Source organism: Mustela nivalis (assembly GCF_964662115.1).
Source record: "Mustela nivalis genome assembly, chromosome: 7".
Taxonomy (NCBI): Eukaryota; Metazoa; Chordata; class Mammalia; order Carnivora; family Mustelidae; genus Mustela; species Mustela nivalis.
The window spans coordinates 132,643,718-132,656,739 of NC_139026.1; the positions used below are offsets into that span (position 1 = coordinate 132,643,718).

Genomic DNA, 13,022 nt, shown 5'->3' on the forward strand with positions numbered 1-13,022 from the left:
CACGCCCTGAATCTTGGTGAGAGCCTCAGAAGTGGACCTTCGCTCCATGTTGGAGGATTTAGAGACTAGAAGCTGAATTACGATGTCACGGCCATCATGGTAGTCTCACATGTCTGCTTTGGAAATGTTTAGACGTTTTGGCGACATTACCGTTCTGAATTTGGATTTGATCACCTTGGGTCTTGTTAGTTTGAAGATTGTTGTGACACGTTACTTGGCGAGTCCAAGTAAAAAAAAAAAAATGCACGTACATTTTCCATCTGTCCTTTGACCAGGAGGAAAAATAATGGGTTTTTTTCATCTCCAAGTACCACACCCAACAAATGCAGAGTCCTTATAGGACAATTCCCGTGAGAGAAACAGAGAGTGTAATAAAAGATCTAGCTGAAAGGGACGTGAAAAAAATCTGGTCTAGTTCCTCAGTTTATAAGCAAGAAAATTAAGGCTCAGAAAAGTGAAGGTAACACAGCGAGCTGGCCGGTCTGGATTAGGATCAGAATCAGGATCAGAATCTTCTGCCTGCTGAGATCGGTGCTTTCCACAGCACCACACCCCCTCTTCCCGTTTTAGATTCTGCTAGGCCCACCATCAGATGCTGGAAAGAGAACGTGTTGACACAGAATCGGTCCCTTTATCCTCTTAGCTGCTCCCTCACAAAATTCGAAATACTTAAAATACTTGGCTAATTGAGATTTTCGTCTTGTGCAAACACAGGGCATTTTTGGAGGTTGGAGAACAGAGCAACCCAAGGTAAACAGAGTTGTGTAGGTTTCGGACTGGTGTGTAACCAATGTGCTTGGCCCGCATGGTTTGGAAGTGTAATGAAAGGAACAATTTAGTGGTAGTCCACTTTGGGAGGGGATGTGGTTTTGTGGAGTAACATGTCCTACACTATTCTACCAGAATTTGGAATTTTTCCATGAAGACATACGGAAATCTGATGTTGAATATGAAAATGGCCCCCAAATGGAATCCCAGAAGGTGAGTGTAGCACATCCGTGTTCTGAATGATACCGTGCAGATTAATTACCTTCTTTTGTGGATCCGTTTCTGATTAATGTGTGTGGTTTCCCTCCTCCGCTGTCCCTCTCAGGTTACCACAAGGCCTTTAGGAGCTCTTGGTCACCCTAAGTGGGAAATGGCAGTGGGGGATGGTATTTTTGATGCATCCAGAACCTCAGAGTACAAAACAGACATCCTAAAGAAGGAAAACTCCATGCCCAACAAGAGTTTATTTGGAGATAGTAGAAACTATTCCCAGAAAAATGCATCTAAAGTCAACTCCAGCCACCCTGACACTCGTCCATCGGAAGTTGTAATAAACAGAGGACCTAAGGGCTCGGGACCTCAGTACCCCGTCTCTGACACGGAGCATCAGAAGATGAGTTATGGAAAGACAAAGGAGATGGGTCTAGAAGGACCAGAAAATACCGATAGGTGTGACCTTCCCTCTCCCACTAGGTCAACTGAATTGAGCCCGTGTGATGTCAAAAGTCACGATCAAGAGGTTCCCATGACAGAGTTCAGCCAGGTCGTCCTGAGACCCAGGGGCGCGCGGCATGCGAACGTGAACCCCGGCGAGGACGGGGAGTCAACCCCAAGTTCTCCCACTGAGGAAAACGTGACCCCCGACAACATTGCCTTCATGATTACCAAAACCGCGGTCCAGGTTCTCTCCAGTGGGGAGGTCCGAGACATAGTGAGCCAAAAGGGGGAAGATGTACAGACAGTTAATATTGATGCCAAAAAAGAGACCGCCTCCCAACGAGGAGGAAGTGAAAACGAAGAGCCGGTCGTGTGCCTGGACAAGAAACCAGTTATCATCATTTTCGACGAACCCATGGACATCCGGTCCGCGTATAAGAGACTTTCGACCATATTCGAGGAGTGCGATGAGGAGTTAGAGAGAATGATGACGGAGGAGAAGATAGAGGAGGAAGAAGAGGAGGAAAATGGAGACCCAGCGGTCCAGAACAATACGTCTGGAAAGTTCCCCAAGGAGGTGGCCTCCGGCAGCCCCAGACCGGCACGGCAGGCCGACCGGGAGCGACAGCCACACAGCCCGTCGGCCGAGGCCGACACATCAGGACAGGAAATGAATAAAAGGGAGCGGGGCAAGTTGGGCCAAGCTGAGTCTCCAAGTTCAGATAGCAAGGGCGACGGGACAGATGACCAGTTTGAAAACCCCAAGAAGAAGTTCAAGTTCAAATTCCCTAAAAAGCAACTGGCGGCTCTCACTCAGGCGATTCGCACGGGAACCAAAACGGGGAAGAAGACCCTGCAAGTGGTGGTCTACGAGGAGGAGGAGGAGGACGGCACCTTGAAGCAGCACAAGGAAGCCAAGCGATTTGAAATTACTCGGTCCCAACCTGAAGACACGCCCAGAAGCACGCCTAGGAGACAAGAGCCGCCCGGTCCAGAGAGCACAGCTCTGATTTCCAGGACTGATGAAATTAGAAAAAATACCTACAGGACGCTGGACAGCCTGGAGCAGACCATCAAACAGCTTGAAACCACCATCAGTGAAATGAGTCCAAAAGCCCTAGTTGATACTTCGTGCTCTTCCAACAGAGATTCTGTGGCAAGCTCGCCCCACAGAGCCCCAGAGGCCTCTCCCCGCTCCCTGCTAGTTCTGGAGGAAGCTCCCACTGCCCCAGAGCCCCCCGCGTCCGTCCCTTCAGCTTCACGTAAGGTATCTTGGTCTGATGGAGAGTGGAAAGACCCAGCTGCTTTCTTACATCTGCCATAATCACCATTAGCAACAGGTGTCTTGTGATTGACTTGCTTCCTTTCAGGTGGCTCATTGTGGGTTTTTTTTTTGTTTTTTGGGGTTTTTTTTTTGTCTGTTGGCCACGATCCCTTTCACTCACACTTTCTCCCTCACCTTCAGAACAACAACGACTCGGTGTCTAACAGCTAATCGATTCTCTTTTTTTTACCTCTGTTGCTGATTGGTGTTGGGTAAACGCAAGGACGCTGGGTCGGTCATTTGCTGTTGAAATGATTGCTCTGATACTCACATTAAAATCCGTTTGATCAGTAGTGGAGCAGTTTCTTCTGTTTGATTCTTCAAATTAACCCCAGTGGTGTCTCCTGATGTCCGTCTCCTCGATCTGTCCTGCATGTAGGGCTGTGGCTTCTCACGTTGACCTTCTCTGCACCCGGCGGGAGAGCCTCGCAATAACCCACTCACGCGCTTCTCCTTCTCTTCCCCTCCCGCCGCTCCTCCCCGCCAGGGCTCCGCTGGGACCCCGCAGACGAGCAGGATGCCAGTCCCCATGAGCTCCAAGGGCAGACCCGGAAGCCTGGACAAGCCTGGCAAGCCGTCCAAACTGCAGGATCCCCGCCAGTATCGTCAGGTAGTTTTACCTTAACAAAACCCAATTTTGGATGGACGCTATTACGGTTAAGAAGCAAGTCGCTGACTTAGCTTATACCAAATACTGTGTTTTCTTTGTAAGATATGGTTTACATAGACATCCTGGATCTGGGGCATGAAGAAAGTCTTTAAAAAAATTTTTAAAACACCTTTGTTAAACTCTCCACCACGCTTTTGCATGCTTGCAGTAAAACACCTTTTACTTTGTGACTCCAAAGTTTAACCGTTAACACAAGGTGCCAGGCCCCTTGGCTTTTCTCTGGTGAAGGTAGTGGTTCATCAGACCATGTTGGGAAAGCGAGACAGAGCTGGCCTTGAGCTGCCCCGAAAGTCACCAGTACTAACGTAGATGCTGACCGCATTGCACTGGAGGCACATTAACTGTCCGTCACGATGGCCCCGCCCCGCCCCCACCCCAGTAACCTCCCCCGCAGACGCATGGCCAGCCTGGCACCGGGACGGGCGTGGGATGCTGGATGTGCCTGTTCTCACCGACACCTGTTCTTCCCTTTTCTCCTCTTCCGCACGTCCTGCGCTCCGTCCTCTGGGGGTTTCTGCCAGGTTCAGTACAGCACGACAGGACTTATAGCTCAGGCCTTGAACTGGTTTGGTGTGGTTTGGTGTCTGGTATTTAATGGTGCTCGGAAGGGCTGTGTTGCCAGACCCTGTGCATCGATCGTGTTACCAGCTTTCTGACAAACTGTCTCCCGCCATCTTTATTCACAGGCTAATGGAAGTGTTAAGAAAGCTGGTGGGGACTGTAAGCCTCCTTGCCCCTCCTTACCTGCTTCTAGGATTCCAGCCCTTTCTCCCAGCTCTGGGAAAAGCAGTTCTGTGCCCTCTTCTAGTGGCGACAGCTCTAACTTGCCTGTCCCACCTACCGTTAAGCCACCGGTTACTTCTAACCCTCTCAGCCCCCAGACAGGACGCTCTGCTCCCTCTGCCTCCCTCATCCCCTCTGTCTCTAATGGCTCCTTAAAGTTTCAGAGCCCCACTCACGCAGGTAAAGGCCACCATCTCTCATTCTCACTGCAGACTCAAAACGGCCGAGCAGCCGCTCCCCAGTCCTCCTCCTCCCCGCCCTCCCCCGCCTCCCCCACTTTACTGAGTCAAGGTGCCAAGGGCGTCCGAACCATCCACACTCCCGGCCTCACCAGCTACAAGGCACAGAATGGAAGTTCCAGCAAAGCCACCCCATCCACAGCAAAAGAAACCTCTTAAAGGCCAAATCCTATTAGGCACAAGTCGGAGTTGCATTTTAAAAAAAAAAAAAAAAAAAAAAGAATTTTTTTTTTTCAACAGTCTTCAACAACTGTTTTCACAAGAGAATGTACCATATTGCTATACTCTATGGGGCTTCATGCTAAGTATGTGCTAAATACTGGACGACTAGATCTCGGTAAAGCTTGTTCGTTTTTTGTTTTATTTTTTTTACTTTGTTGCTGTTGTAATTACATAGTGTTTACTGTCTATATTCGATATCTGTTACATGAAGTAAGCATGTGTTACAGAGAGTGGCTGGCAGGAGAGAAGTGTGCGTGTGAGATGCGGGGGAGGGGGAAATGTATTCAGCATGTAAAACATGTATGATTCCAGAAATTTAGTATGTTTTGTACAAAAATATTTTTCATTACGGAGACTAGACATGAACAGAGAAATACACAAGTGTGACTATACAAATTGTAAAACAGATACTATAATATTTCCTTTTATTTTAGTGTTATTTAGCTTTATTACAGATTTCTATTTTTGTCAGAACTTCATGGTTCCTTTCAAGATCCTTTTTGCCAAAAACATTTTGATACTATAGCATTGTACATGTGAAAGTAGTGTGCTAGACAGTATGCCGTGAACTTCGACACAAGCTAGCCCCGAGGCGAGTGTCGAAGGCAGTTTATCGAACCTGTTGCACTACCATGAAAATTACGTATGATAATTTGCAGCCCAAGCAAGCTAGCTTTCTTTGCTTTTCTTTCTTTTCTTTTCCTTTTTTTTTTTTTTTTTTTATTCAACATATTGGGATTCTCTAGCTGGTTTCTTTGCAGTATCGAACCCCTTCCTTTGCTTTCGGAGACCTGGTAACCCACACTATTACATTGTGAATTTTAACATGTACACTTCTGTACGGTTCTGTCAACTGATCAACTTTTGTACATATATAAATAGACATCAGAAATACTGTATGTGACAGCACAGAGTAGTTTTCCCACACCAAAGTTAATTTTTATGCATGCTTTAAAACTTTATCTCGGGATGGGCAAAAATGGGGGCTCCCCGTACATTTTTAAAAAGCAACAAGTTTGCACAGCTAGAGTGTTTTTTTGTAAATAAATGTATTTGTATAACACAGTCATGTAATATACAGAACTATAAGCAGAGACTTTGCAAAACTAAATAAAGGGCTGCATGCTTATTATTTTTTTGTACCGTGTCCCTCAAACTGCTTCCTAATCTGAGAATAAACGTTAACTATCGCCGAGCTAAATGGTTTGGGTTTTGAGGATGTTGTCAGTGACACGTAATCAGACATGAACCGGTTTTCGGAAAGCCCTGCTTTTCTGAGTCATCATGAGCTCCTGGTACATGCATTTCCAAGAGTGGTGCCTTCGTAACCTGCTGACCCTTGTCTCTGCGGCTCACCCAAGGTTTGCCGACCAGAAAGCAAACCTGGGGACAGAGTTTCCACCCTCACTGACCAGAGGGGCTTGTATTACTTTTTTCCTTTTTTAATTCCCGGTGGAAGTAAATTAGAAATAAGCCATCTTTGTCACTATGAGCTTTTGGAGTTCTCCGTTTAAAAAAAAATACCATTGGTGTACAGGGACATACGGGAGCTAACGTGACACTCTGTGTGTTCATTTGAAAAATGGGAAGAGCAGTTAGGGAAATAACACCGAGATTCAGAATCACAAAGAACAGTCCCAGGAAGCTGCCTATTACTGTTTCTTTTGCCCCCAAAATATTTCACTGGGTTTGATGTAAAGGCTAAACTGTTATTACTTTAGCACGTGTCCAGAGCTGCGATGGCTTCCTCAGAATCAGCATATTCTGTCTCTTCTCATTATGTGAATTGTTATCGCAGGTCTCCGGCAGGGCTCAGGAAAGTCATCTTAGAGTTTTTAGGCATAGAAGGTGCCAGCACGTCAGCCATGCCCATCACAGCTCAGCAGCTACATTATATGAAAATACATCCCACAGCCAGCTGGCGCGTGCGAGTTTATTTGCTCCTCTGTATGGACCAGCTGAGACTTCTTTGTAAGCAGCTAACCACGGGTGGTAGCCCCTGTCCTCAGTTTACCCTCAGACGTGCCAGAGCACTGGCGAGGATACACAGGGGATGGTCAGTTGCAGCCCATGTCATCACGAAGGCATGTCCCACAGGTGAGGAAAAACTCAGCACGGCTCAGCCATAACCTTGAGACCCAGCAAATGCCCGCCCGCCTCCTTGGGACATTGGAGGGAAACTGAGTCCAGCGGAAGAGCACCTGGGTTCCTTTAACAGCTGAAGTGGGGGATGCTTGATGGGATGAGCTCTTAGGCTTTCAGATTTTGTTCAGCCACTACTAGACTCTCACTCCGTTAGCTTTGAAGCTCATCATTCAACAGAGAGTTGCATCTGAAAAAATATTCTTAGAAATAAACCACAGGGACTTCTCCGGTTAATTCAACAGCCCATGAGCCCGGGCTGTGTGCTTGTTGTGCAGCCTTGGGCGTGCCTCAGTTTCTCAGCCATGAATGGAGAATTAATAACAGAACCTGCCTCACAGGATTGTTGAGAAGATTAAATTTGATGCGTAGAGAATTCTTAACACAGAGCCTGACGGGTGCCAGGGTGGCTCAGTGGGTTAAGTGCTCGAATCATTTTGCCTCAGGTCATCATCTCAGGGTCATGGGATCGAGCCCCTCATCTGGCTCCACACTGGGCGTGGAGCCTGCTTAAGGTCCTCTCTCTCTCTCTCTGCCTCTCCCCAGCCTCTCTTCCTCTCCAAATAAATAAATTATTTAATTAAAATTAAAATTAAAAAAATTTTTAAAAGCCTGGCACAGATGCACACTCAGTATTGTCCTTATCACCACTACACGGGTAACTGGACACTGTTTCTGCTCCTAAAAGGCCTCCATCTGGTCATGGAGGGGATGGCACAGCCACGGGCAGGCGGAGAAGTCAGAGGAGCCTCACGGTGGGCCGCAGGGTTCCTGTGGAGAGGTCGTTCGCACGGCGACATTTGGCCCTCCATGGTACGATACAGAACTTTTAACAGTGTTCCAGCATTAAAGAGGCTGCTTTTCTTTCAACACCACTTGTGACTCCGACTCTTTCCAAAGCAAAACAAAAGAGTGACATAGTCTTGGACCAAAGCCAAGATCCTAAAATCATGGCTACAAAAGGGTGGTCCTTTTGCAAGTTTGGGTGTTCGGGATTGGGAGAAGGTACACCCCCCAAATCATGGAGTTGATGTCCATCCCTGAGCTGAGAACCAGGGGCAAGACCCATGAAGAAAAGTAGACATGTCCACTGGGCTCCCAGAGCAGCTTTGGCCATGCCTGTCCCCAAGGCTGCTTCCTGAGTGCCCCACTCTGTAACTGAAACGAACTTCTTTCCCTCTCCCTGGCTCTGAAAATGCAAAAGCATTTGAGAACAACCGAGAAGCGTTTTTGGAGGGAGTGGAGGAATGCAGACTCATTCAGCCAAAAGTCCCAGAAGTCATTTTGCAGAAGCAAGCAGGTGACATTGTTGGGGAAAGACACCCTGGGCCACAGGCAACAGTGCACTCTGATCTATGCTCCTGAGACGATAATATCCAAAAGAAAAACTGGTCATGCGAGCTCTCATGAGGAGAGAACCCCAGATCTGCCAGGGCTCACGGCCATCGAGCTTGAAACAGAAGCTCATGCTGATGACCTGGAGCTCAGAAGGTCAAATTGTGCCTGGCACCCTGCCAGGAAAAGGAGTGGAGCTTACAGTGCATACCTAGACTTACACAAAACGCTTCAGTTATTTAATTGCCTAGCATGGATGAGGAGGTCCTTGATCCCGGTGTCTGTGAACTTGTCAACAACACTGCCATCTGCTTCCTGTCTTGGGCCAGATGATGCTAAAGTGTTTTGCACATACCGTCTTTTAATCCTCGCAAAAACCTTGGGGGAAAGTTACTGTCATTATCTCTTCCCCATCGTGCTGTAGAAAACAGGAGAGAACGTGCAGGACGTGCATCTGGGGTAAGGCTAAGGTGCGGGCACCCGATCTAAGTTCTGCTTGGGATCGGGGCCCCTCAGGTTGTCTCTGAAAGGACTTGCTGAGCAGTTTTTCATTCCTGTACCAAAAGATAGAGTATCTTTTAAAAATAAATAAGTAAAACTTCATTTAGGCACCCTTACAAATTTTGGCTCCCTCTCCTTCAAAACTTCGTAGGTAGAGATGCACTCCGCTTAGGGGGTTCATATTTTCATCCAGCGTCACTTGGAAGGAAGGTGAAGCCCGGTCGTTACCTGGGATCACCGACTTCTTTTTCCCTAAGGCACCAGGGCTAGATCTCAAAGAAATCAAAGAAATCAATCCACCTGCCAGAAAGGCCCCGCCCGACCACGCCCACCAAAGCCACGCCTCTTCCCCGCCTACACGCAGCTAGGCCACGCCTCTCCCTCGCCTGCAATCCTGCCCGGATCCAAGTTGCTACCTTTCCTTCTCCACTCAGTCCCCGGGGTAAATGGCTCCCGAGCGCCCCTCAAAGGCATTTCTAAAGGTTTTCCCGACACTTCCGAGGCACAGGACTGCTGAGTGAGCAGTTCAGCCCCTCAGAGAGTCTTCTCAGATCCTGTGCTCCCTTTTTAATTACAAATGCTCTGTAGGAGATAACATTGTGGTTGATAGATCCTACCCACTCACATAGTTTCAAAAACTAAGCTCCCTCATTTTACACCTTCTTGGAAAGTTGTTGGCATATTTTAAGGGCGCCCAAAACCTCATTCGGAAGACAGGATTGGCCTGTAGGCTCACATCATTGTAAATAAGTTTTTCACTCATGAATGTTTGGCCGGACGTCACCAGGCTCTGCTGCAGGGGACAGTTCCTGGCCGACCATGGGAGGCCGCCTGGCATCCCTGAGCCACACCCACACCATGGCCGTTTTGCCTCCACAATGGGACAACATCAGAGCTCTCCACAAATACCCACACTTGCCCCTACAGGGCAGAACTGCTTCGGCTGAGAACCACCAGGCATAGAATAAGGAACACACGCCTCCTTGTTGCGAAAGTTCCAGCAAACCCCAAGGGTGTTAGGATCCAGCCCGGAAGATCCAGCCCAGTGAGCCCTTCTCCACAGGATGGCGACACTTAGGGGACCCACGCAGAGCTCAGGTCCGCTTGAATGGCTTGCCTTTTCTGGAACTTGTTCGCTACACCTCTAGCCATAGTCTCGTGCTCTCTGCACTCAGGCCTGGAAGGGCAAGCGATTAACCACAGAAGAAACCCAACCTCCAAGCATTTGTGAGGAGGAAAGGGGCAGGCAATCTTGAGAAGATGGCCGAGAATGGATGTCTCTCTTCTAAACGTTGAAGCTCTGGGATTTAGAACCAGAGCTCTACCTTGCCACAGACACTATCTCCTCTCCCACCTAACGTGAAAGGGGGGAAACAGGCTGATGGCCAGGGGGAAACACCCTCACGGCAGAAGAACCCAAGAAATCCCGGTCTTGCATTTGGGATAAACTTGCCTCATATTCCAGGTTCACCAACTTGGCTGCCCCCCATGATCACATGAGAAGCTTTAAAAAATGCTGAGACCTGGGTCCCACCCACAGAGCGTCTGAACCAGGGGGGACAGAGGCTCTGTCCATGCAGGGGATTAGCAAACCTTTCCACGTGATTCTAATGGGAAGCCGGCGCTGAGAAACTGGGTCTCACACTAGTAACGAGAAGATGCTGTCTCTTAAAAATCAAAGGTGGCTATTAACCCCAAGACAGCAGATTGAAACTTGAAACTTGAAAAGTATTTTAATTTTTTTTTTTCAAACTTTCCAGCTGTTTAAATTGGAATTGACGGACACCATCTTTCCCTTCCAGCCAACGGTGTGCGGGGATCTAAAGCTTTGCTTGTGTTTTGACCCTTCCAGGGCTGCCGGGTCTCCCCAAACCGGCTACACTTGGGGTGTGTGTTTGCAGGTAGCCAACAATTAGAATGTTCAAATGCCTTTGGAGTGGGAGTCATTTAAGGATCTGAATGACCATTGTAGCCCCTCCCTTAGCCCTGGAGATGCCTGAAGTCCCCACAAATGTCCCTAATAGTTGGTTAAATGAGACATTAAAAGTACAGAGGTTCCACCTGATGGTGATATGTTTCAAATGGTGCATCTAGGTCCCTGTTTGAAATACTATGAATTTGTAAAGCAAAAACCATGCTGATCGACTCTTTTTGGGGAGGGGACCCGTGGGAGGGTGGCCCACATAGGTATGGAAACTCTCTGAGTGATGTGGGGTCTGAGGACAGGGCGGAGGGTTCAGAAGTCCATGGCTAGAGGAGGAGGACCAGGCAGGAGAAGCCTATCTCCGAGTTCACCCCGGTCCAGTGAAAAGGTCAGAGGGCGGCATACAGGCTCCCAGATTCAGGGTAGAAATATAGGCAGAGCCAGGCCCACACTAAAGAGGGCTTCTCCCCATGGGGTGCCTGGGTGGCTCAGTGAGTTAAAGCCTCTGCCTTCAGCTCAGGTCATGATCCCAGGTCCTGGGATCAAGCCCCGAATCGGACTCTCTGCTCAGCTGGAAGCCTGCTTCCTCCTCTCTGTCTGCTTGTGATCTCTGTCTGTCAAATAAATAAATAAAATCTTAAAAAAAAAAAAAAAGAGAGCATCTCCCTTCCAAGAGCCCCTAGTATGTCCCTGAAGGGTGGCCCAGCTCCCAGCCCCCAGTTTCTCTCTTTCAGAGAAGACCTTCTGCAGGGCCCCGTCTTGGTTGTCACCCCTTATTGTCACCCCCCACCACCACCCCTCCAAGGCTTCAGCTCCCACCACACCCTGAAATGCCTCCCTTCAGGGGCGCCAATGCTTCTATACTGTGACACCCAGGACACATTTTCCTGTCCCATCTTGGGCTTTATCTAGGGGATTTACATACAAATACTCCACAGTAAACAAATGAGATTAAGTACCTTTTTAAAAAATATATTTTATTTATTTATTTGACAGACAGAGATCACAAGCAGACAGAGAAGCAGGGAGAGAGAGAGGAAGGGAAGCAGGCTCCCTGCTGAGCAGAGAGCCCGATGCGGGGCTCGATCCCAGGACTCCAAGACCATGACTCGAGCCGAAAGCAGAGGCTTAACCCACTGAGCCTCCCAGGCACCCCAGTACGTTCCCAATTGATAAAGGGAAGTAGGGACCCATCTTGTACCCTGGCCACTGAGTTTACCTCTGCAGGCCAGAAGAAGCACAGACGATCGAAAACACTCTGTCTGGGGGAGGCCCAAAAAGCTTCTCTGGAACGGGCGGGCTTCATCAGATTCTGGGTGCTTGAACACTAAAAGTGGTTTTAGTGCCACCCCTCAGGCAGATTAGACCTAAGATTAGAGACAGAGAGATAAGATTCCTTAGATCTGCAAGGAAGGCCAAGCTCACCTTTGACCTGTTTCGCCCCCTTTCTGGGCATCTTTCCCCGGCTGATTCAGGGTTCATTGGACTGTGTTCCCCAGGGCCAGAGTCTCGGGCCTCCCGGGCAGGGTCCCCACTCTTTCCAAAGCAGAGGAGAAGTGTTTTTTTGTCCCAATATCTGGAGAAAACCAAGACAAGAGGATGGAGATATATATATATATCTTCGTTTTATATATATATATAACATTTTCAAGAGGGTATATTTTACCCACAAGCAAGAGTTCACTAGCCTGGATATGGAGTCAGGGAAGGAGATGTCCAGGAATAAATAGACCATTGCAGGGTGATTGCAATCAGATTGCAATCAGACGTTCTTCATTTGTGCAGAGGACTAGAATCTCACAGTGGAAGGGCTTTGCCAGGTCTGACGCACCTTCCACATCCTGGAGAAAGGATGTTCTTTCAGAAACTGACTCTAGAGGAAGAGGCCATGCCCTCCTCTGCTCCTTAAAGGAGACGCTCCAAAGTGAAGCAAGGCCTTCGGGCCCTCGGGGATCTGACGGCTGCCTGCCCTCCTCGTGGGCTTACCCCACCTGCCCCATCACTCCCTCTCTTCCCGCTGCCCTGCCCTCTGCTCTACTGCTCTGACAAGCCTGGCCACAAGTTGCTCCTCTGCCTGGAATAGCCTCTCCGGGAAGCCTGAATCAGGGCCCCTGCTAGGAGCACCCTCCCCTTCCTTGCATTTAGGGGAGTCGGAAGTATATGATGGTGTGAGTGGTCAGTGCAACCAGTAAGCACAGGAATTAATGTCTGTGCATACACACAGACGGGTCCAGCGCGGGACCGTGCTTCTTTGTGGAGAGACAGGCTGGTGCAGAGGGAGTGGGAGGCTCATGCTGTTCCCACCGTTCAGGTCGCCCAGAGCAAGGATTTAGTTGGTCCTGAGTCTGCAGGGTCTTGGGGGAAAAAAAAACAAACAACTGTTCACCTGCTGCCACCTGGTGGTCATGTCTGGAACTTCCTCTAAGGGACTCCAGGAGCGTTCTGCTTTGCACCCAA

The 13,022-nt window shown here is 48.7% G+C and overlaps 1 protein-coding gene across 22 annotated transcripts in view; it reads left to right on the top strand.

Moving 5' to 3' along the window:
• KIAA1217 overlaps positions 1–5,795 on the top strand; it is a 377,430-nt gene extending 371,635 nt beyond the window's left edge. For 15 of the 22 annotated variants that reach the window (XM_082742072.1, XM_082742091.1, XM_082742090.1 and 12 more), the window contains 4 exons: positions 904–981; positions 1,094–2,692; positions 3,237–3,359; positions 4,106–5,795. In XM_082742072.1, the coding sequence (XP_082598198.1) occupies positions 904–981; positions 1,094–2,692; positions 3,237–3,359; positions 4,106–4,600 (2,295 nt within the window). In that variant the 3' untranslated portion in view covers positions 4,601–5,795. Of the gene's footprint in view, positions 1–903; positions 982–1,093; positions 2,693–3,236 lie in introns of all 22 variants that reach the window. The other 7 variants (XM_082742080.1, XM_082742079.1, XM_082742078.1 and 4 more) reach the window with 3 other exon arrangements.
• The last annotated feature ends 7,227 nt before the right edge of the window (positions 5,796–13,022 follow it).